Below are 24977 nucleotides of genomic sequence, written 5' to 3'. Positions count from 1 at the left end.
CTAACTGCACATCCCAAAGCACAAAATGGTGACCTCTCCCACTCACACCTAGAACAGGGCAGGAACAGCTCCTCCTTGGGTCTTCATGTGTCTATGGGCCATGCTCTGTGCGTTCATGAAGAGGTAAGGGAGACCAAAGTCTCACTAAGTCCCCTCTTGCTTTGCTGAGTGGTGAGGGAGTAGCATTATGTCACACTTGGGGTTGGTCCATCAATGGATGCCATAAGGGGCATCAGTTATTTGTCCCCCTCTCCTTTACACATCCTAACTAGTACACACTCCCTATGAAGCCCAGGAGAGATGCCACAGTACACAGGAAAACACCCTTGAGTGGGGACCAAGCAGAGCCTCGAAACGCTGCTCTGCATTTAACTTCCCAGCCATGTGATTCTGCTCCACTTTGTGATACTTGAGGCAACATTATTAAGTTCCCTAATTTTAATACCCTCATTTGAAGCAAAGCATCTTCAGCAGCCCTAATGTTTGATTTCAGCCTCACAGTTGGGGAAAACCAGCAGCTGTTTTGTGATTCAAAAGGAACAGAACAATAACCCACTGAGGCTACTTCTCCTGTATATGGATGGGTGAGTCAGATAAATAATTGGACAACGCAGATCAGTTAAGCCTAATTCAGTTAATAGAATTAATTTGCAAATTAGTACACATTAGATGAATCAGCTGCAATTCATTTTTGACATAAATGTTAAAAAATATTAAAGTAGTTACAATGAAACAGAGATAAATATTGCTGCTGAAAAGGTTCTGAAGAAGGCAGTCACAAAGTGGAAGTTTTTGTGTGCAAAGGCTGAGAATGCATAGATTTAAGTTTCATAAAATCCTTGGGGTGGGAAACATATTTTCTCCCTGACTTGTATGGCTTTCATCACCCTGATAGCTCTCAATGGATCTTAAATAACAATTAGAGATGGGCTGAGAAAGTTCTGACTGGGATCCAGGCATAGATGTTGGGACTGAGATACAGGTATCTGGTGCAAAGAGAGGGAAAGAAATGGGTTTAAATTTGATAGCTGGTTTAAGAATATCAATTGGTAAAATGATCTATCTGGCCCTCACACTCTTCCTAGGAAAGCTTGGAAACATGTCTGGGCTATTGTTATTAAGTGACACACACTTAGAGCACGTGAGCATCTGATACTTGAACCAGCTCAGTGTCTTCAGGGTGGCTATCACTGGGAGGGAAACACCAGTGGTATTTTAGATGCTGTTGGAAGGCTGAAAAATGTTTTGGTCAGGTACAGTTAAGAGGATCTCCTGAGCAAAAGTAGAGCTACAGCTACTGGAGCACTAAGATGATTTAGGAAGATGCTGAGCTCTGAGGTGTGTGTGATTAGAGCAAACCAAAGAGGCAAGACAAAAACAGGAGAACAAATGTGCCCCACACACACCCCCCCGACAATGAAGAAAACCTCCATTCTTGGCTTGATTGTGCAATGATGGCAAAACCTGGTGTTGAACAGATGTATCTGTAGGAAGAAGATCAAATCATGGCGGCATCAGTTTAGCAGTTTAATCTGACACCTCCCTGGAATCAACTAGCACCAGAAATGCATATTGCTGTGGTGCTCGGTTGCTTCACAGTATCAATCCTTGTTCCTTCTGAGCTATAAATATGGGGTTTGAACCTTAACAGGTATAAACTGTGCCTCTCTGTAGATTTCAGTACATGTCTGGAAGCATGTACTTGCTTTGGATCTCACTAATCAACACAGTGTACACAGGATATCCTCAGTAGTGCAAAATGGGTAACGGTTTTAATGAATTATTTATTTCTTTTAGTGATGGTCCTTTATATTCTGTTTTACTGACATTTTGCTGCATGGCAAGGATTCACAGGGTCAGAAAAGCTTTTGTAAAGAACTCTGTGCAATCACTTTGACTTCGCATGAAAGCCACGGATCTGCCAGAAAAGCTAACCTGCCTAAAGAAAGGATTACCTATAAAATTTTTATTCCGTGTGTAAAACTTCACAGGCACGCTATTGTACCTTTCTTGAACGGATTTAAAATACTAAGCCAGCCGTAGCAGTTACACTGCCCAGCTGCTGAATTATACATCGAGAAAATTGACCTAGCATTATGTCGTGTCTATCAAACCTAAGAGCGTCCCAGCTCACAGTCATGGCTTGTCAGGTGTGATGGGGAGCTCGTTAAACGCGATGTCAGGGTAGGTTACCTGGGGCGGTGGACAGAAGGCTGGTTGCCAGTCAGCTGGCAGCCCTGTGGTATCCATCAAATCCAGCAAAATACTGGAAAGTAGACTAGACATAAGAAAGAAATTTTTTACAGTGAGGGTGGTCAAGGACTGGAACAGGTTGCCCAGAGAGGTAGTGGAGGCCCCATCCCTGGCAACATTCCAGGTCAGGTTGGACGGGGCTCTGAGCACCCTGATCTGGTTAAAGCTGTCCCAGCTCATTGCAGGGGGGGTGGGCTAGGTGACCTCTAAAGGTCCCTTCCAACCCAAAGCATTCTATGATTCTTAATTCTATGATAAGTGATTCATGATGTAGACTTCCACTGATTGAATCGTGAGTTCTGCTTTTCCATGTTAATGCTTCATAACTATGAATGAGAAACCAGCCACCCTCGCCAAGCGCTGCCAGCTCTTCACAACCTTCTGCTCCTCGCACACAAGTTTTAATACACACGCAGCGATAGCTGAAAGCCCCCCGGTTCCCCGCGGCAGGATTCAGGCACCGCAGCAGCTCACCGGGCCGGCCAGGCCTCACCCTCACGTGCCCTTCTGTTGCCTGACCCAAGGCATTTCCAGAGGCGGCCCCTGACCGCCCAGCAGCAAGCGCTGCGGGGGGCTGATGCCAAGGGTGGATTCAGGTTCCCTGCCTGATCCCCTTGCAGTTGGAGAGGCATCAGGGCACCTTCCCCTCCAACTGCTGTTCTCTCCGCCGTACCTTGATGCCCAGCCTCCAGCTGAAATTGTGCTCAGCAGGGAGAGGCAGAAGTGAATGGAGTAATTCAGAGTTATAAATCAACGGACGAACGCAGAGCCTTTCCTTTCAAATTTGCATCAAGCCAAACAAACGGCGTGTCAACTTGAAGCCAGCTGTAATGCCGGTGCCTCTGCCTGATTTTAGGCAGACTGCTAAGACGAAGACCCACATCGTTGACTAAACCGCCCTCGTGCAATCAAGATTCAGATCTGACTGAAAGAGTGTAGACTTTGGCCCTGCTGAAGAGTCGCATTAAGGTGCAACAAGAAAAACTGTGGATGAAACTCTCCCAGGGCGGCGTGCAGCTGGGGGAACAGCAGAGGAACCTTTGCTGCAGAGCTCTTTTTCCAGAACACGCTAGCGAAGACTAAACAGCCCTGGGCTCTGGTAATCTTCATCCAGCTTGAAAGGAGGCCGTGCAGGCCAGAGTTCAGAGAGATCTTCGGGCCCAGAACGTTCGTCAGTCCTAGAGCACATCGAGTCCTGTCATAGCACGAAAAACAGAGCCAGAAAACCGACTGCGTGTTTGTAGGGCCTTTCACCCTGCTGCGGCTCTAACGAGATGTCACAGAAATGCTACGTATGAGATAAGGCACGTATGTAGATAGTAACTGACGTGCTGCGAAAGCCTTTTGTTTGCATGGGCCTGCACATAGCTCAGACAGCGGCGCTCTCAACAGGCAGCAGAAAGCGCTCCGAGGTGCCCAGCGCGGGCGGTAACCTCGCTTTCAGGACACCAAGTCACTTAATTCGGCGGTGCGCCGCGCCGTGCCGCGGCCGGTGTGGGGCTTCAACCATTGCTTCATCCAAAGTGCCCCGTGCCGTTGAAAATTTCACAGTTCGGCACAGGGTAAATTGATTCCTTTACTGGGTCAGGCCTGGTAACAGGCATTGATTTAAGCAGCTTATCGCAACAGACGACTGAACGCTGTTCCTAAACGGCAGCTCTGTATGATCAGAGCATGGATTCTGCTCCTGGTGACGCATCCCCAGAGACACAGCCATGCTGGGAGCGTGGCAGAGCAGGAAGACCGGCCTCTGCTGTTCGGTAGCATTTTCAGGGAACACCAAATGTTGTTTACTTCCTAATCTTCCTACAGACTATAAAGAATTGCTGCTCTGGGCTATTTCAGAGAGATAATGTGAGTGACTCACTTGAGTTCTATATTGACCTCAGGCACCGTAAAGATATATTTTACAGTGCTTTTAAAAACAATTAATGCAGATATCTGTACTTCTGAAGATGCCTGGAGTGCACTTAGAGATTTTCATGAGATGTTAAACCATGCACATCTGCTCAAGCCCCATGTTATTTGTTATTATTAGTCAACACATCCCCAGTCATCAGTCATACCCTCTTCCAGGCTGTATTCTCTATGCTAAAGCAGCTTCTCAATTCATATTTACAGTCTTCATTTGCCTATATATAACAGCTTTGTAAGAACCACATTAATTATAATTGGTGACAGATGCATACTAAACCCTATGTTCAGGTATGGAAGTACGTTCTGTGACCAACTTTTATCTCTAAACCCCGAGCTGAAGCCAGATATAAATTCCCACAAAGTCTTGAAGTGTTTAGTTATGGACCTGGATTCAGCAGGTCTGGTTTTGGCTTAATAACAGCCCACCACTATGTCTGCTTTTTTTGTGTGTTTTGCCAGTCTGAATATTAGATGCTTTGAGGCAGAAATTTTGCTAGGCAGGGAAAGCACTTGTGCCATGTTGCCTACATTCATTATCCGCTGAGTGAGATGCCTGATCATGGCTTCTACTTTCTAGAAGAGGCTTTTAAGGACAAACTTTCTCAGGCTCTGCTCTTCCCCACGAATCATCTGTTTTCATCCTTTAAGTTTCAACAATCCCTGCTATACCCATCTGAATATACCCACCTCACACCCAAGGTCCTCATATTTCCTCCCTCTCATTGCCTTTGTCTTTCAGATTCACCAGGTCACAACAGATCAAACACAGGAATCTCTCTCTCGTCTCTGTCTCACTTTAAGGGGTCCAATAGCACCTTGTCCTGGTTTCAGCTGAGATAATTTTCTTCCTAGTAGCAGGCACAGTGCTGTGCTTTGGATTTAGTAGGAGAAGAATGTTGATAACACACTGATGTTTTAGTTGTTGCTGAGTACTGCTTATGTTAGCCAAGGACTTTTCAGCTTCCCACGCTCTGCCAGGTGCACAAGAAGCTGGGAGGGGGCACAGCCAGAATAGTTGATCCAAACTGACCAAAGGGCTATTCCATACCATGTGACGTCATGCTCAGTATATAAACTGGGGGGGGGTTGGCCAGGGAGCAGCGATCGCTGCTTGGGAACTGTCTGGGTATCAGTCGGCGGGTGGTGAGCAATTGCATTGTGCATCACTTGCTCTGTATATTATTACTACTGTTATGATTATATTGTTATTACTACTACTACTACTGTTGTACTTTATTTTGTTTCAATTATTAAACTGTTCTTATCTCAACCCAGGAGTGTTTCTCACTCTTACTCCTCCGATTCTCTCCCCCATCCCATCGGGATAGGGAGAGTGAGCGAGCGGCTGCGTGGTGCTTAGTTGCTGGCTGGGGCTAAACCATGACACACCTCCATTTCACTAGGGTGACACTAGACCCCACAATAAGCCTGGGCCCTATTTATGTGGTTACCCAGCAAAGTTATCTGTATCGCAAACACAGGCATGAAGAAGACACAGGCATGAAGAAGACACAGCCCGGGAATGGAAGAGTCAGTCCCACAGAAAACACAGTCCACAGCTCTTTTTTGCCTGAAACCCAAAGTTACAACTGGCTTCCACATAATCAGTTTTGAACTGCAGCCCTGTGAGGGAGTGATGGACAGGTTCAATGAATGAAGGGCCTGAGGTGATGTGACAGGAAGGGATCACAGACCAACAAAACAGGCTCAACTGGGATCACCATGAGCATTTTGCATGTGAGCGAGGAAGAGCCTACTGGCCACCATGATGGAGAAACCCCCAAAACCCTTTCCAGGAAATCCACATGCTGGGGTGCCTCCCTGAAGTGCCTGTACATTAATGCACCCAGTATGGGGAATAAGCATGATGAGTTCAAGATCTGTGTGCAGCTGCAGGACTATAGTCTCGTTGGGATCACAGAGTCATGGTGGGATGGTTCCCATGACTGGAGCATTGCAACGGAGGGATACAGGCTCTTTAGCAAGGACAGGCTGGGTAGACAAGGAGCAGGGTTTGCCCCTTCTGTGAGAGAGCAGCTGGAGTGCATGGAGCTCTGTCCGGGGATAGATGAGGAGCAAGCCGACAGCTTATGGGCAAGGATTAAAGAGAAGACACGTAGGGGGTTACACTGTAGTGGATGTCTGCTATAGGCCACTTGACCAGGAAGAACAAGTGGATGAGGCCTTCTACAGACAGATAGGAGCATCCTCACATTTGCAAGCCCTGGTCCTCATGGCGTACTTCAGCCACCCTGATACCTACTGGAGGGACAACATAGCAAGGCATAAGCAATCCAGGAGGTTTCTGGAGTACATCAATGACAACTTCCTCACCCAAGTGATAGAGGAGCCAATGAGGACTGGTGCTCTGATGGACCTCATACCGACCAACAACAAGGCGCTTGTTGGGGATATGAAGGTCAAAGGCAGCCTTGGCTGCAATGACCATGAGATTGAGGAGTTCAGGATCCTGAGGGGAGGGAGCAGGGTAAAAAGCAAGCTCACAACCCTAGACTTCCAGAAAGCAGATTCTGGCATCTTCAAAGATCTGCTCAGAAGAGTCCCATGGGACAAGGACCTGGAAGAAAGAAGGACCCAAGCAAGCTGGTTAGTATTCAAGGATAACATCCTCCAAGCTCAAGAGCAGTCCATCCCCATGAGCTGCAAGTCAGGCAAAAAAGCCAGGAGACCTGTGTGGATGAACAAGGAGATCCTGCCCAAACTCAAACATAAAAAGGAAGCATACAGAAGGTGGAAGCAAGGATGAGTAACCTGGGAGGAATAGAGACATTGTCCAATCATCCAGGGATGAAGTTAGGAAAGCTAAAGTCCAGCAGGATTTGAACCTGCCAAGGAATGTCAAAGACAATAAGAAGGGCCTCTATAAGTACACAGGTGACAAAAGGAAGACTGAAGAAAATGTGGGCCCACTGCTGAATAAGATGGGGGACCTGGTTACACAGGATATGGTAAAGTCTGAAATACTGAGTGTCATCTTTGTCTCAGCCTCTACTAGCAAGACCGGCCTTCAGAAATCCATCTGAACATCAGGAAACTCTTTTGTAATTTCAGGGTGACTGAGCACTGGCACAGGTTGCCCAGAGAGGTTGTGGAGTCTTTGTCCTTGGAGATATTCAAAAGCCATGACATGTTCCCGGGCAACTGGCTCTAGGTGACCCTGCTTGAGCAGGGGGCCTGGACCAGACAACCTCCAGAGTTCCCTTCCAACCTCAACCATTCTATGATCCATATAGCAGTCCAGAGGAGGGCCACTAAAATGATCCGAAGGCTGGAGCACCTCTCCTATGAGGACAGGCTGAGGGATTTGGGGTTGTTCAGCCTGGAGAAGGCTGTGAGGAGACCTTATTGCGGCCTTTCAGTACTTAACGGGGGCCTATAGGAAGGATGGAGACAATCTTTTTAGCAAGGCCTGTTGTGACAGAACAAGGAATAACGGATTTAAACTAAAGAAGAATAGACTTAGACTAGACATAAGAAAGAAATTTTTTACAATGAGGGTGGTTAAACACTGGAACAGGTTGCCCAGAGAGGTAGTGGAGGCCCCATCCCTAGAAACCTTCAAGGTCAGGTTGGACAGGGCTCTGAGCAACCTGATCTGATTAAAGCTGTCCCTGCTCACTGCAGTGGGTTGGGCTAATGACCTCTTAAAGGTCCCTTCCAACCCAAAGCATTCTATGACTCTATGGTTCTATGATTCTATGATCATGTAATCACTATTAGCTGATTAGTAAGTAACAAGGGAGCAGAAAAAGGAAGGGATAGGAACATGTATAATCATTTCTGTATCACCTTTTTCTTTCTTCCCCCTAAGTCAGTCAAAAGGTGGAGAAAGAATGCTGTTTCCCTCTCTTACCACTATGAAAATTTGGGAAGAAACCCTCCCTTATCAATGCATGCAGGTCTGTGCCATCTCAATTCAGCCTGACAAAAAACAATGCCTGAAACACTGAGAAATTATCATCTGGTGGATCTCTTAATAATCTTCAAGACAGAAATGTTTTCCAGAAACTCAAAAACTCTGCTTAGTCAGATGCAAGTCACTTGCCTCAAGCAAATACCAGCAAAACTAGCTTATGATGAATCTTAGATTTTCTTTTGGATAGACCAGTCCAGTTTAAGCTTAGACTATATTAATGTGAAAAACTGGGAAGCAAAGAAAGCCAAATCAGTTTCTCTCCACTGAAAACAGACAGGGGCATCTTTTAAGCAAGCTAGCACACGCTTTACTGTCTTTTGTTTGTTTGGGTGGTTGGTTAGTTTTTTTTGGGGGGGGGGGGTTGTTTGTTTTTTTTTAAAGCATACTGGTACTTTAATGGTGTATCTGCAAACATTTCCACTTTTTCTGTGGTAAATGCACTGAGGAAATATTGACCTCCTCCAACAATGAAATGTACTCAGGCAGTTCTTTACAGGTATGCCTTTCCACTTCCACGCAATCAAGGAGGAAAAATGTTGATTCTGAGAGTGGTAATAAAGACTAGGAATTTAATAGCCTACTAATACACAACTTAAATGTGTGTTTGTTATTCTTCTAATCAGTGCATCACAGGAATAAATACAGAAAATACAACTGTGATTGCACAGATTTAAGTATTAATTACAAAAGGTGGCAAATCATGGTGCTCTCAAGAGTTTATGTAAAATCCACTGAATTGATTGAATCCTTGGATTCCAATGGGCTTTGGCTGAGTCCCTTAATGATATTAAAAATCCATCTGTTACTAAACCTCATGTTTAATACAATAGTGTGCAAATGGTGTGATTTGTAGATATCATTATGCAAAAGTTCACGTCCACTCATGCTCCTCTTGAAGTCTGCAATGTAATTTCTGTAGACATCAATAAGAATAAGTCTGGAATATCCATTTTTAATTGCACTGTAAACAAGTATTGACAGAAGAATACAATACAGTAGTCACAAAATTAAAGAGGCTTCCATGAAACCTACAAAGAAGAGCAGCACAGAATCAATGAATAAAAGCAATATTTCAAAAAATAATAAATCAGACTTGGCAGTTTTGGAAAACAGTACTGAAGAAAAAGACAAATGAATTGGCACAGTTTAACAAGCTAATTTCTAAGTGCACTTTATAATACCTCTCCTTACAAGCTGCTGTTTTCACAGATGAAGATGACAAAAAGCCTTATTAGAACATGACTGTCTTCTAGTGACAGGTTTTATTGCATTGCCAGCTATGAATCTAAAAAAAAAGACAAACCCCAAAAAACTCCTATAAAGGTTCCTAAAAACCCTGTTTTCTTTTATCGTCAAAAAATAGCAACATAGCACTTCCATGTTTGTGAATACCCACAATTCTATTTTTAAAAAAAATAGAAGTTAAAGAAAAGTGATTTTTATCTTAGCTTCAAAAATAATGTAAAGAAACATTTAAGAACAAGATATTTCCATGATCAGAGATATGTACAATGTGATAGATTTGAGTCCGATCCTGCAAATACTACATGTTCATGAATGCAGACTCGAGAACCTGTTGATCCTGAGTAAGTGTAATTAAAGACTGGCAGGATCAGGCTCTTAGCTTCACCCATTATAAGCTTCTCCACAATTTGTCCTAGGCTAAAAAGTATAGATACAGTATATACTCTGTATACCGATTTATACAAAAGGTCTTTTACAGCTCTAACCCTGTTATTGCTAGGCTAAAAATGAACATTTGGAACAAATGACATGAATCATAAAGGATAAAATTGAGATGCAGCTTCTGACGACTGAATTTCCACTTGAGCCATTTTAAATTGGGTACACTGTAGCCATTTGCGGAGCACAGATGAGCTATTGTTCATTTGTCCTGACCCCTGTAACATCCTTAGGCTGTGATGGTTGACATTGCTCTGGATGGCTTGGAGACGTAGCTGGAGTCCAGCAGATAAATGCTGTTGAAATAATGCAAAACATTCAGTTTCCTTCCTTTAATACATACATTAATACAGCACTGTGAAGATACTGGTTGTTGGCCAGGGAGAGTTCCTCCACTGCCCCAACGTCACATTTCTTTCTTCCACATCCTGCACTGTAGTGTTGCCATGAAAGGCAAATGTGCTTACAGAAACAACTCCTTACTGAGATCAACTCCAACACCTTTATTGTGTTTTTGTCATTATTTTTGTCATCAACAAAATTCTCTTGACTGGCAAACCACGCTGATCCACCTTGCTCCCTCTTACAAACAGGGCCAGCTGGCACAGTTTTACCCAAGCAAGCAGGCCCACAATATCTGCTATAGAACCAAAATCCATTTCCTGGGTCAAGAGTCCCAATCCTGATTTGTGAGGGGACTCTCAAGCCTAAAACATCAAGAAAACCACAGCTCAGGGAACAAGCAATCTCAGTAAACAGGGAGGAAAGGCCCTGCTGCAGAGCCTGGTTAGAGGAAAGTGTTTCAGAAGGGAAAGGGAGAGCAATACTGATTACAGGACAGGTATCTTAGCTGATGATGCTCCTCCATGTATACTCACACCTGAGATCTTCAGTGCTGAGCCATCCAGTGCATCTGGATATGCTACAGCGATCTATTTTCAGAAAGTTTGGAGACCACATCTAGTGATCTTATTTCCAGAATTTACAGAAATGTGTAACACTAAGAATAAAAGCGTAATGTACTAGAAACAACTTACTTTTAGATTTGACTGTATCATTGGCAGCCACATTGGTATGAGCTGTAAGAAGAGAGGTATATTTTATTATACAAGTGATTGTAAACATGCTCCAGTTACTGTGAGACAGAGAAGGGTATACTGAATGCATTTAGCTGTCTGGATAGACATAGCCTGAACCACAGATCTGAAAATGTGGTTATTTTTAAATTATGCATATGTTTTGGGGCAGGTAACTCTGAGAGGTAAAGAAGCCAGCTTCCCTTGTTTGTAGCTTGATGAATCACCAGCAGCAATTACTGATATCCTGTTTAAGTCAACAATGAGAGTACAGAATAAAAACTTGTTAAAGGAAATCGCTTCTTATTTTCCTTGTGAGGGTGCTTCTGTACATGCAGGTAAGCAATACTGGAAGAAACACAGCAGACATTCTGCATGGCAAGGTATACATCAAGAACTGAAAAAACATGCTGCAGAAGTTCCTAATAATTGGCCAGATATTTAAATGGTAGCCAGCATTTTATAAGCCACTAGTCACATCAGTGTTTCATTGCAGAATGTGACCTGGGAGCACAGGTGAAAACTAACTATCCAGAACAACAACGCGAGGAGGTCTGCGAATCTGTCACCCATGATTGGATCCGTATGTATTTCAGTCTCCTGCTCTTCAGAGAACTTTTATTTCTGAGGAAGTATAACATGACAAGCTTATGGAAGACAGAGGCATTTCTAGCAAAAGTATTCATGTTCTCTAATATTAATTTAACCATTGAGATTATTGTTCCAAAATGTTCCTCCAAATGGCATTAAAATTTGCAATTTGCCAGTTATGCTACTGGGAGCTGCAAGGTAAACCTAATCACTATTGACAACATTAGATAAAGTGCTGTTTCCCTTGTGCAAGGAACAATAATTGTTTCAATTTCAGTGCTGTTTTGCTGGAGAATCATGCAGCTCTGTCAGGACTGATTACTTAGTCTACCACATGAAAAACCATATTCAAACCTCAGCATTTACAGATAGATTAATGCCAAAATAGCTGGAATGCAGCCAGATGCAGCAGACGTGCGAGTTCTGTACATCCTTCTGTAAGCTCTCACACTAATGAAGTGCTTAATAAGATCCAGTGACCTCAAGTCCTGATGTGTTTTTTTAGAGAGGAGGGAACAGGTAAGCATACTGAGAAGCCAAGCTCCATGCCCCACTGCCATCAACAAAATGTCACTGAAAATTTCCTCCAGCATTAATGACATTCCTACGGAGCTAGCCAGTGGTGATAGGACTGGTGTCAGAAGTATGTCAAGCAAGGAGGGAAGCTAGGCAGAAAACCCAGGGTACCCCTCTGTATCTGAACCAATTCACTGGACATCTTTTACAGCCAGCTGAGAGAATCAAGCACTTCTCACATCCAGTTCATCTTGTCCCAAAGCAGGTATCTAAAATAGATCAAGATGAATCACGTCCAAAAATACCTGTTTATCTCCACTGACTATAAAGGGCGCTCACAGAAACTAGCTCTTGGTATCTACGCTGTAGAGGTCTAAGGTTAGATACAGATCATTGTCTTCCAGCGCCACTTCTGTCTTCCAGGGTCGGGACACATTTAGGGAAACGAAACATTCTGCTGCAGGCACAAGCAAGCAAACCCTCCACTCCTACAGCTGCCAGATAGATACATGAGACAAGAAGACATTTTTATTGAAGCACTTGAGTTTTATTACCTAATCCCCAGCCAGCCTTTTCTTCACAAAGGAAGAATACATAAAGCTAGTTAGAAAGAACAGCTGGAAGAACAGACTGCTGTCAGACAATGTCAATTTTTTTGGACTTTGTATTTTCAACAGAATTATGTTGATTCCAGTGCAAGTTTTGATGGAAGCCAGGCTGGAGAACAGTCACTGTGCTTTTCTGGCTCACCTACTCTGCTGCCTGCCCAGTTCTCTAGAAATCTACCCAGCAGCTGCTGAAGCTGCCTAAAACCCCCGGGTCTCTGGAAAAGGCGTTGCAGTTTGCTGAGCTGCTCCCTTCACTACTGTAGGCTCCCAAATTCCTCAGAAATACATCTGATGGTCAGACAGAGAGCTGCGGTCAGCAAGGAGCTGGCCTCCATAATCAATGGCTGTCCTGGGATGGCTACTTTCCCAGTTCCTTTGACACAGAAAAACAGGAGGAAAGCTGAACACTTTCATTTCAGCCCTCCTAAAGCAGAATGCTTCCCCTCAGAGGAAAATAAAATGAATTAAATATATATGTGGGTATGCGTGCATCTGCGTAAATGTGTGTATCTCTCTCTCTCCAACTTAGAAAGAAAAATAGAATCATAGAATCGTTTCGGTTGGAAAAAACCTTTAAGATCATCAAGTCCAACCATTAACCTAACACTACAATAAATAATATATACAAATGAATAAGTAAATAAATAAATACATAAAATGGTTGAAATGTTTTCACAGGAAAGAAAGTTTGGCTTCCTCACCAGATTGGTAAAGATAGTCTAACATCAGATCCAAAAAATATTCTCTGAGAATACAAGGAATGGCTCAAAGACTATAGGAAGCAATCAAGACATGTCTCAATGCTATCAGTGTGAGTTTAATTTAATAGCAAAGGCCAACATGGTACCAGGAGGAAGAAACCTCACAGCACCAACACAAGGAGGAGATGAAGGAGTGCTTATCTCAGGCATAAAGAAAGCTCTTCTTTCAGTGAAGAAGAGCCGAATTGTTTACATCTTCTCTTTCTCTCTTGTTTTAGGACGTATTTTCCCCTCACCTGTCATACAGAAAATGGCCACCTAAGATAGCTATCCCATAAACCGCCTAGCATCATGTGATATGCACCACCTTCTAATTGTGGTGCATTAAAAATATGTGTGTGTTGAATCATGCAACGACTTCATTAACAAATGAAGTTTGCAGCACCTGATTCCTTAGGTGGAATAAAAGGCACTGCAGTAAATATGAATATATGAATGATAAATGGTCAGGATTTATCAGTGCTACTGTGCTCAGTTGCAAAAGAAAGTCACTGGGAATTATTAATTTTGCTTAATGAATCTCTGAAAGAGTATTAAGAAAGTTCTGTTTAAAAAATCTCTCTCACTAGACTATGTCCTTTCCTTCAGTGAGAACTAAACCTTGTTTGAAAGGCTTATATCTAAAATAAAAGGGAAAAAAAAAGCTTTAAAGCACAAGATAAAATTGTTTCATTATCAAAGAAAGGGCAGTAAAACGTTGTCTAAAATAAAACAAGCTACCAAAAAAATGCCCAGTCAACTAATATTCAAACAGTTGTCATCCTTGCAGACTTCTGAAGTAGGAGTAACAAAGTTCAGATCTTCTTCATGCCACTGAAGAAGAGACAGTCTCAAAGTTGATAATTTTTAATTATAGAGATGCCGCTCACTTACTGGTTCCTGTGAATAAGCTTTACACTTCTGCCTCTCTGAAGGACTTCAAACATACAGTAAGTCTTTCCCCCAATCATGACACTTACTTTTCAGATCTACAATAACTATTTTTAGAATTAGTTTCGAAAAAAATTAGTAACCTGGGACTACGAATCCTATAATGCTATTATGTATGTATATTGTTCCTGCAGGATTTCATTTTAGGGCTAAGTAAAGGGGATTTGGATTTTCACAATGAGTGTGAATACTTTCATGCCAGTTGACACCAAGACCTTTGATTTTAGCTACTTTATTTTCAATTCCTGTTTGATCATAAAAGACTGAAGTAAAACAAGTCAGAAGTTTCCTTTATGGCAACAGAACAACTATATAAACCAACATATTTCAGTTAGATTCAGAGTGCCTTTAACTGCTTGATTTGTTGACATTTTATGTGAAAACTCCCTTCAGAATAATGCAATGGGAAAACATGTAAAAAAGGCTAGTAAAATTGATTTATGCTTGTGAAGCTAGCCCAATCCTTTGGGAATCTGTTCTGAAAATGCTGTGGTGACCCACAGGAGACTGACCACTGATTTCCAAAAAAATAATTTTACATGAATAGAGCATGCAGGATTTGATTCTCTAACCAAAGAATACCCTGTTACACATCCTAGGGGAAGAATATTCACTGTCAAATAGTGTTTGACTGAGTCAGACACGTAGGCATATAATAACAAGAAAACCACTGGGGAACAAAGTTTTTGTTATCAGCTGTGCTGGTTTTGGTGGGGATACAGTTAATTTGCTTCATAGTAGTAGTATGGGGTTATGTTTTGGATTTCTGCCAGAAACAGTGTTAATAACAGACTGATGTTTTGCTGAGCAGTGCTTACACAGGGTCAAGGGCTTTTCTGGTTCTCACCCCACCCCACCAGCAAGTAGGCTGGGGGTGCACAAGAAGTTGGGAGGGGACACAGCTGGGACAGCTGACCCCAACTGACCAAAGGGATATTCCATGCCATATGATGTCATGCTCAGCATATAGAGCTGGGGGAAGAAGGAGGAAGGGAAATGTGAGGATCAGAACAGTGAGGTGATCTGCAAAGGACCTATGATGATTAAAAGTTAAAAAATGGCTGAAAATTCAGATAGTACCTTGAGGTTCTCAAAGTCAGTGACACCAGCTGAGTCTATTAGAGGAATAAGATCATTGCAACAATGGAGGGAGGAAGTAGATCAGAAGTTCATTTACAAAAAAACAGGAGAACTTGAATTTGAGATTATGGTCTCGTCTTACTTCTTACCAGAGATTTTATTTTTTTGTTAGGCTCTACTAGGTTTTATTTCTGCATTAGCATTCAACCGCCACTTCTTCCACTTTCTTTTTTTGAGTGGGAGGGGAAGTAGAGGACAGTATGTCTAGAAATCACAATAGACAGGCAACATCATTAACTAATAATGAATGAATATTTATTCATGGTGTGGTATGCCTACCTTTACAAAGATAGTAGAGTTGCACTCCTGTAAAGCCTCCATTAAACTAATCACATGTAGGCACACCATTTCCACCATCTTGAAAAAAAAAATCAAGCATAAAAACAAATTAGTGTCCAGCATTAATAGTGCTGTAAGCTAAGCCAACACTCTCTAGAAAGAATCTTCCTGTATTTGCTTGCCATTTATACTGAATCACTAGATGTGCATTTAGTAACCACTGACATATAAGATTAAATATTACATGAGCACATAAGGGACATTTCTCTTTATTTATTTTTCCCCTGATGCGGCAACACCTATCTGTTAAATATTTCAAAGTGCTTGATGTATTTTAATTCATATCACACATCAAAACAAGTTGCCTTCAGCTTTGTTCTTTTCAGACAACATAAATCCTTTTACATGCCTTTGCTGTATAGTTCTCATCAATCACTGTGTCAGAAATTGATATTTTTATTTACTGAATCTTTGAAAATTAACATACCCAGAAAGAACATCATTTTTTCCCCCCATCAGAAGAGCAGCTAGTCCATAATTCTTCTATTTTGTACCATGAATTATGATGGATGCAAATATCTGTTATTTGGTACTAGACAGCATTTTATGTTTTATATTGTGTAAATTCATAGGTACAAGACAAATGCCCTGAGCCAGCAGTGAGTATTTACAGTGCCTGTCTGAACTATGTGTAAATTTCCCTTGATAATAATAAACTTAGCTTTTATGTAGTGCTTTTCATCTTCAAAGCGCTTTACAAACACTAATTAACCTCACAACACCCCGGTGAGACAGGCAACTACTATTATCTACATTTCACAGAGCAATAGCTGGGGCAGAGAGTTTAATAACTTGCACTAAAGCCACATAATGAGATACTTTCAGAGTGAGGATTGGAACTTGGGACTTCCAGGTCATATTCTTGTCCTAAGGCTTGACAAGAAGCCTTTGTGTCTGACTAAACAACTGGCTAGCTAGAAGCATTATGCACACTGCCTCTTCGTTCAAATGGAGCTTCATGAACTACTGTTCCCAACAGTGGCTTGACAACCACAGAGACCTCACCAGATGTGAGAGGCTAAAATATCATTTAAAGGCAGCTTTAGGTGGTCCCTGCCTGATATGGATAAAACACAAGGGAATACTAACTGGTTCAAAGACATTAAAGTGCAACCCATGTAATTACAACTGAAAGGGTGAAGGTCGATACCTGCCTGGGGTGGAAGATGTTTCACATTGGGAAAGTGGAATTACATCAAATAATTTCCATATAGATAGGAGGTCTCCATTTAGAAAAAGAAAAAAACCCAAACCAAACAAAGAATGAAAATCCCAAACCTTAAGAGCATCTGACCTAGAGGACTGGGCCACATGTAAAGAATCTTTCTCACTCAAAGCTAGTATCAGGTTCTCCAGAGCCAGAGCTACTAGTTACCATCTCAGTTAAAGTTAAAAAGCTTTGACACGTCATGACAGACTTGTCATGACTTTCTGGGAAGTGGGAAACACAATACATCTTGCCCATCAGAAACAAGCTCTAAACCCTAAGCCTGCAGGCACAGAGAATCATTAGTTAATGGGAAGCAAAGGTAGCATGTATGAGAAGGCTGCTGGAATTTCTCTGGGTTCTTAGTGTACAAAGCTGCTCCAACAGCAGTGAGCAGTTGAGATAAATGCTTAAAAAGTTATTTCCAAAAAACAGTCTGGACAATTTCTGGACAGAGTGAACATTTCCCTTTCAAACCTTATCTCTAAAGATACCTCCTTCAAGTCATTCGTTACTCAAAAATGTTTCCAGAGATATTTATGTAGCTTATTTTTGATGAGTAACCAATGGGTTATGAGTAGTTAAGTGTCAGCATTTCTGTATTTTCTCACCATCATGTGGTAAAAAATATTCAAATGGATATTCACAGAATTATCCTAAAACACTCAGTTGCTCCTGTAAGGCAGAGTCAGATGAAACAACAGGATCACAGTGAAGAGCAGGAAGATATATAAAATAAGACCCGATGCAGGGAGCCCTTAATCTAACAAGCAGCAAGTCTAGCTCTTGAATCTGTTTCAGGGACATCCTGGCTAGATCCTGTTTCAGGCCCACTGCGAGGTTAAACCACTACTAATTAGCTTTCCCTTTAATTTCTCAAAAGCATCAAAGTTGCTTTATGATGTTATTCATAGTCTGATGTATTCCACTGTAACAAAGCCAAGCTCTCTGAGTTTAATCTGTACTAAATCTGTACACAGCACGTGGCTTACCACTTTGTTGTGTGCCATTAGCTGTAGGATGCTAGGTGTCACTCGGCTCCAGAACTCCAGGGCTGTAAGGATTGCTGTAAAGCTAAATTCGTTCTGATTCTGGACTGTCGGAGCTACTGCTGTTTGTTCACAATACACTGTCCAGAGCTGAGCAAATATAAATGCATGGAAAAGGGAACACATGTGCAGAACAGATGTCTGTAGAAATAGAAAATAGAGGAAAATGTTTATTTAAATAAGTGTATCGGGAAACAGTGCAGAGGCTTTCATCAAAGCACTCCTGTGTCATGCATCCCACTGTGCAGTCTTGCCCTTCACTTTCCTACGTTTCCCTCCCATTAGGAACTAGTAAGTCAAGTATGCTTGATAATATCTTCTCCATGTTTAAAAACTGGTTTTGTATTTACAGACTAAAAACCACAGTTGCAAACACACACTCCCATGCAATCTTAGTGTATGGCATTAAGGTCAGTCCCTTTAAAGACAAGGTTAGTTTTGCAGAACAGCTACACAGGACTAGTTGAGACTTTCTTGCTGGAAAACTCCACCACAATCTGGTAAAGACCTGGAGGCTCTGGCATGTATGACCACATTTCAAAGATGCTGCTGGGGTAAGTCATTCAGGTTCTGATCACCTGAAAGGAAGCCTATCATACAAAATACATCATCTCACATCCGTTCTGTTAATCTGTCATCCATTTCTACCTTGCTGGGACAGAACTGCTCACTGTCAAGGAAAGTAAGTTTTGAAAAGTAACAGAGAATTCATTTTGCATACTCAAGCACAGCTCCTTATCACAGTGTCTGAGCCTCAAAGAGTGCTGGACATTAACCACTTCATTACAAGAAAGATGCTTCTGGTCAGAGATGTTTTCTCAGTTTGCAAGTGCAACAGTGATTCATGCTTTGTGGCAGTATGACTGCACCAAACATTGCAATGGTTGCTTGGTAACTGGAAAGAGGTATTTGAAAGAGCAAAAAAAGGTCAAAGAAATGAATGGGAAGCACCAGTGTCTTGGCCGGGTGAGGGGAAAGAAAGGGGGATTTTATGTACAAGATAAATGTGTGATCATTCTGCTTGTTGCTAATAAAAACCTGGTTGGTGTCAAAGAGTGCTGCTATATCTGTGTTAAATTACTATCACAAATGTCTTATGATCTGCAATAACTCTTCTTGTCCAGAGCACCTTGAGAAAAAGAGTTGTGCTTGAACCAATATAATTAACTTTTGATCATAACATTATTTATAGGTTATCCAATTCTACTATACAACTAGAATAAATAACTTTCTAGAGATTTGCTACGAGACAGTCATTGCTAAAGCTTCAATTTGGATCTAGAGATTTGTTACAGAGATAGTCATTGCTAAAGCTTCAATTTGGAATTCAGTTTTTCCTTCCCCACTCCTGTGCTGAGATATATTGAAATAGTTGAATCTCAAACTTAACTGTAGTGATTTCACCACCAGTTTTCTATACATGAAGCAGCAGCTATTCAAGAAAAACTACAGATTTCTTTCCCTAGATCCCAGGTTCTTATAAGCTTTTACCCCTCCTTTTTTCTTATGAAGAAATAAATAAGTGTTTGCAATAATAAGATCAATATAAAACACATCTCCACTTAAAACTCAGAATCCCTTACCTTTGATTGCTCTGGAAACCCAATCAGAATAACAATAAGGTGGTCAGCAATTTGTGAACCCGCATCCAGTGGAATAGGCATGCAAGATGATGGAGAATTTGGACAGACAACATTGTGCGTCAGAGACCCCAGAAGTAGCCAGGACAGCAAACGAATGTGTGAGACACATTCTATGAACTCTTTGGGCCTGTCAAGAAAGAGTGGATTTTACAATGATGCTAAGTTTTCTGGTTTTCCCCAAAATACAGAGTCTCCTTATGCACAGTAGGCAGATACGGTCTCAGCGTGCCAGAGGCACAGATCATTGGTACAGCTTACGGAAAGAACCACAGAGAACTTAGTGGACTTGACGTATCATTAACAAGTCCAACAGAACATATTTGGTGGGTCTAAGAAACAGTCCCTATAAAAGGCTAAAACATTCACAGCTTCACTGGTTCCATACACAGTGATTTTTCACACAGAAATCATCAGATGGGAAGGGTTGCACAAGTGGAAATGCTCCTCTCAGCTCCCCTGGACAGTACATGGCTGACAGGGCAATGGCAGGAAATTCTTCATTCCATAGAGAGCTCTGAGGCAGGCGCCATGCCTTACTTCCACTGTGTTCCACTTCTCCATCGGTAAAGTGGAATTAATTTCTCTTTTGCCTAGCCTCTCCCTGGACATTTGGACTGCATGCTTTTGAAGGCAGGAACTATGCTTTTTTGTGACACTTAAGTGTTCATCCGCCATCTAGTGCAATGTCTAATTGTAAAGCAATGTGCTTATACCATCTAAAAAGGAATAACACTTTTCTGGTGTCATCTTGTCTGTCCCCTTGCTGCCACCAAGTTCAGATTACATACTCATCTGAATTTACAGGCACAGGAAAAAAATAATTCTTTTTCGATCAATAAATCACTACTTACTAGGCCACGCTCACTACTGTTTTTTATTTCTAATTTGATGTCATTGTCAAGGATTCATAGCACCAAAGAGGCATTCAATTTTTTTTTTTTTTAACTGACTCTGATACAACGCTCTTCTTCAAGTACCTATAGGGTCTTAAAAGAATTCACTAACTTCCACTCAGAACACACAGTCCTTTTTTTACATGTAAGAAACTAAAGTGCAAGGAGATAACAACTCCGTATCTCCAAAACTAGGTATGGTCTACATGAAACTACATGCAGACGTATCTACAGGACTGGAGCCTAAGCAGCTTAGTCCCCAGAATCTTGGGGCAGGGAGTCTGGGACACAGCTGGGACAAGAATACACGTGTGTTGAAAGACAGTCCAATGGTCTACACTCAAAACAACTTGTCTGTTGTCATTGTGAGACAAGGGACAGTACCTCCTTTCTCTTTGAAGGTAAAACACTGCAGATTAGGATTTCTCACAGTGAAAAGGGATAAAAAGCATGTCTTGAAGAGCAGGATTGCTCTTATCTAACTTTAATCAGACGAAGTTGGTATTTTTATCATCATATCAATAGGCTTACACTTAACAGTTCTCGCTCATTTGCACTCCATAATTTCAAAGGACATTTCCCATTGTATTCTCTACAAATTCCAACAGATTTTCTATAATTCTAGGACTGATCAAGTACCTGTGTGCTCTTCACTGTCTGTATCTAGATCAAGAATCGAGTTAATTTCCAGGGTAACACCAGTCAAGCTAACGGAGTGACATCACTGCCCTTCTGGCATGTACTTTAAATAATGCACTGATGAACTCCTCAGTTAAGGATCAGGGAGCTGCTGACCAGCTGTTTCAATGTCCCACAGCTGCCATTCCCTACTGCAAGTCTTATCTATGAAATCTGGCAATAAACACAGAATGTTGTGAAGATTTCTAACTCATTTTAGTATTCCTTTTTGTGGAAAAGCATTCTCACCCTTGTTGCATTGCAGAAGGAGGATGGTAAAGCCAAGGCAAATATCGGATCACAGCTTTGTTGTCTCTGTGGTTTCCCCGAGTGATTTCCATAGCAGCAATCTGAGCCAAACCAACTTTCAGATGTCCACCAAATGTGTCTTCATGCAGTGGCTGAGAACAAGTCTTCATGTGACTCTGCAAGGCAAAGATCTGATTTCCTACCTGAAAAGAGTATTTCACTTGAACTAAGTTCTTCCAAGCAACAGTGTATTCTATTTCATTTTCCTTCAATTCCTTTCTCAGGGTCTCTAACTATGTCTACAAAACTACAGAACAAAACTCAAAATATGAATTGCGCAAAATGTATAGGCACCTTTTGTATCAGCAAACTCAACAGCTGATGAATACAAACTCATGGTTGCACATCCAGACAGCTTAAGTGAAGATGAAAGAATCCACCCATTTAACAGGATAGCATCTGGGCAGGAAATAACTTCCCGGTGCAATATTCCATTTACATGTACAGAAATAAGCTGTCACTCATTCACCAGCAATATGACTATGTTGCACTATTCAGCTGCTACAAATGCCTTTAAGCACTGGAAATAAAAGGGCTAAACCTTTTACCAAGAAACATGCAAATATTTATGCCTGGAAAGATAATTTATTATCCTGCTTTGCCAGCTCTAAGGAATGTTTCATTGGTGCTTCTTGAGATACTTCTGTATTTCTAATTAAGGTAACTTTGCATTACCTTCTGTTACTAGACTAACAGAACACATGCTGACTTCATTTGCCAGCTTAAAGGAGAGCCATATGCTTTGCACAAGAAAATCCAGGTCATCAGTTATTAAATTATTATAACAGGATAAAAATCAGTGGACCAATAGTATTTTATAAGCCCAGCAACTTACACTCTCAAAAATCACTTACTTGAAACCTCTTTCAAGAGGAAAAAAAAAAGGTACCAGCATGAATATCTAATGATTTTGTTATAGAGCCAGGTAAAAAGGATAGACAGGTATGCAGGCAGATACATTACACTGCTTCAAAAATGGTGGAATTTTCTAAATAAAATTGGTAAAGCTGAGCTTTACCAACTAAAATGTCATCCCAGAGGGGAAAAGAAGATAATAAACTGAACAGACAATAAACTGGAATGTGATTATCCTGAGAATTAACATTTATACCTTTTTCATATTCCAGTAGTTGCTAATATGCCAGACTAAAATAACCTCTTTCAAAGAAACTATTCTCAGACATGCAAAATAAGACATGGGAAACGCATAAAACAACTTTAACTATTTCTGTTCACCGAATTAAATATCTGAAAACCAAAATTAAACTTTTGCTGTTGGGATGGTTACTGGCCATATAAATCATACGGTATTCTTTGCATTAGTTTGGTAGTCCAGATGCTGTTGATAATATATACTAATAGTAAGAAATTGTACAGCTGGATAATCTTGGGACACACTTGCTAGGAACACCTCTGTTAATAAAGCCCAAGCAACATAAGTAACTATATTAAATGAGCTTACAAGAATTTGAATCTAGATGTTGTGAATTTGTTTGAAGCTATGAATATTTGTAAACTTAGAAATGCTTACAAATGTTTTCCCAACTATGTTGGAACCACAGAATAAGAATAAGAATAATATGGTCAGGTTAAATAAGAACTGCCTTTTCATTTTCCAAAGACAGCCAAACCTTATTCTTTACAATACATAAAATTATAGTCATATTTAACTCTCCTATTATGTTAATCTTGTTCTCAGATTCCTGTATTACACGGCTAAATCAAAACAACACGAAATTTTAGACCATTTGGTTCTGATTTAGTTTCAAATGCACAGACTACACATTTGGGAAGCTTCTTGTCTAATTTCAAAGCATAAAAGTGAAGAACTGGGTAAAGTTTTTAGTGCATGTCCTACCTATATCTGTGTATAAAAATTTAATAAATAAATAGTCCTACTGAGCATAAGAAATTATCATCTTATCAGACTTAAGCATTGTAAGAGTATTTCTAAAAATCAGGCTACAGTTCAAGGGAGAAGGAACAGAAGGAAAAAGTGTAAATGGCAGAGAGCTTTCTACAGAAACATTTTACACAGGAGAGACAATACCTGGAAGTATTTATAAATAAATTTTCCCCATTCCTCATTTCAGATAAGTTCATGTTTTTCTGTGGAACTGGCAAACCAGATGTATCTCTCCCTTATTTATGATTCATTTGCCTACCTATTCTGAAAGCAGTTCTGAACTGTAAGAGAAACGGGTGAATAACTTTAAAGGATAGAGTGGGAAGGCAATCCAATTCAGCTGAAAATGATTAATTAGTTTGTGCTTTGAAGTAAACTTCTACCCCAGCACAAAAGGCTGCTTCCCTTATTAGAGTATTTTTTTAAAACTCAATGGGATTCAAGGCATAGGGCCAACAGTGTAAGAATTTAACAAAAGAGATATTTTGTCCAGTAAAACAAGGTTACTACGAGTTTCAAGAGACATGGGTTTGTTTAGTTGCGTTTCTTCTTCCTTTGTGGTATTATTAACTTGCAATAAGGTGTCCCCTCTGGGGCATGAGGTGGGATGGAGAGGGCAGGGGGACAGTGAGCAAGTGAGTGTGCAGGAAACTAGCAGGGGTAGGGTAAAAGTTCTCATCTCATTGCTTCATAAGTAAACTCCAGTATTGAAATCCACTACAGGTTATCATTTATTCTGTCTTGCCTGCAACGTAATGCTTGCATAAACCTGTGGCATGAAACACGCCAGTGCATTTCCAGTAACTTTCAGCAGGGGACTGCTGCAGTAGTAGAGGGGCCCTTTCAGGGAAACACTATACTGATTTATCAGGAAAACAGACCATCAACACCCTTTATTAGCAGATGCGCTCTGTGTTATGGAAGCACAGTGGCTCTTGAGGTTAGAAACAAATGCAAGAGTTTAGTCAAAGAACTTCCCTAGAAGACCACATGCACCAAAGCCCAGGCATGTAAGCGATGGCAATACGATTCGTACTAGCCAGAACAGGACAGAACTGTTTTTCTGCATCTGTCAACTGAGCTTTAGATCACATAAAAGCAACTTGGCAGCTACTTGACTGTGCCCACTGATGAAATGATCTCATTCAGTTGACCAACTTCCCCTTGGATCATCAAGTTGCTGGCATACCAGGACTAAAACTCTACTGCCAGATTTCAGAATTGGCTGCATCTTTGACAGCACAGACTCTCCGTATCTGTAACGGTTCCTCTGCTGCGCTCCCACACCATTCATTTGTCTTGCCAGCTTTGCAGAAGTTAGAACCATCAAGGCGTAGTCACACCTCTGCCTCCATTTTATGTGCTGAAGGAAATCCACCCTTGTGCAGGGTACCGGTATGTAGCTCAAAAGACTGCGCTCTAACTTTGCCTGACATTAAGAAGTGACAGATGGTTCCACTATAAGACAGGTGTTTTCCGTCTAAAAAAGGGGGCTTTTAATCACCAAAGTTTCACCTCCAGCTCAGTGCTCACTTAGTATT

At 41.3% G+C, this 24977-nt stretch overlaps 1 protein-coding gene across 3 annotated transcripts in view; it reads right to left on the bottom strand.

The window, feature by feature from the left end:
• Positions 1-9885: 9885 nt before the first annotated feature.
• UNC79 (unc-79 subunit of NALCN channel complex) overlaps positions 9886-24977 on the bottom strand; it is a 112832-nt gene continuing 97740 nt past the window's right edge. For all 3 annotated transcript variants that reach the window (XM_075712410.1, XM_075712411.1, XM_009478453.2), the window contains 6 exons: positions 21471-21646; positions 19591-19777; positions 17951-18148; positions 15692-15769; positions 10828-10869; positions 9886-10086 (listed from right to left, as the gene is read on the bottom strand). In XM_075712410.1, coding sequence (XP_075568525.1) covers positions 9886-10086; positions 10828-10869; positions 15692-15769; positions 17951-18148; positions 19591-19777; positions 21471-21646 — 882 coding nt within the window. The remainder of the gene's footprint in view (positions 10087-10827; positions 10870-15691; positions 15770-17950; positions 18149-19590; positions 19778-21470; positions 21647-24977) is intronic.

The sequence above is a fragment of the Pelecanus crispus genome, chromosome 6, assembly GCF_030463565.1.
Source record: "Pelecanus crispus isolate bPelCri1 chromosome 6, bPelCri1.pri, whole genome shotgun sequence".
In the NCBI taxonomy this organism is placed as follows: domain Eukaryota; kingdom Metazoa; phylum Chordata; class Aves; order Pelecaniformes; family Pelecanidae; genus Pelecanus; species Pelecanus crispus.
This window is presented reverse-complemented; position numbering and strand designations above follow the sequence as displayed.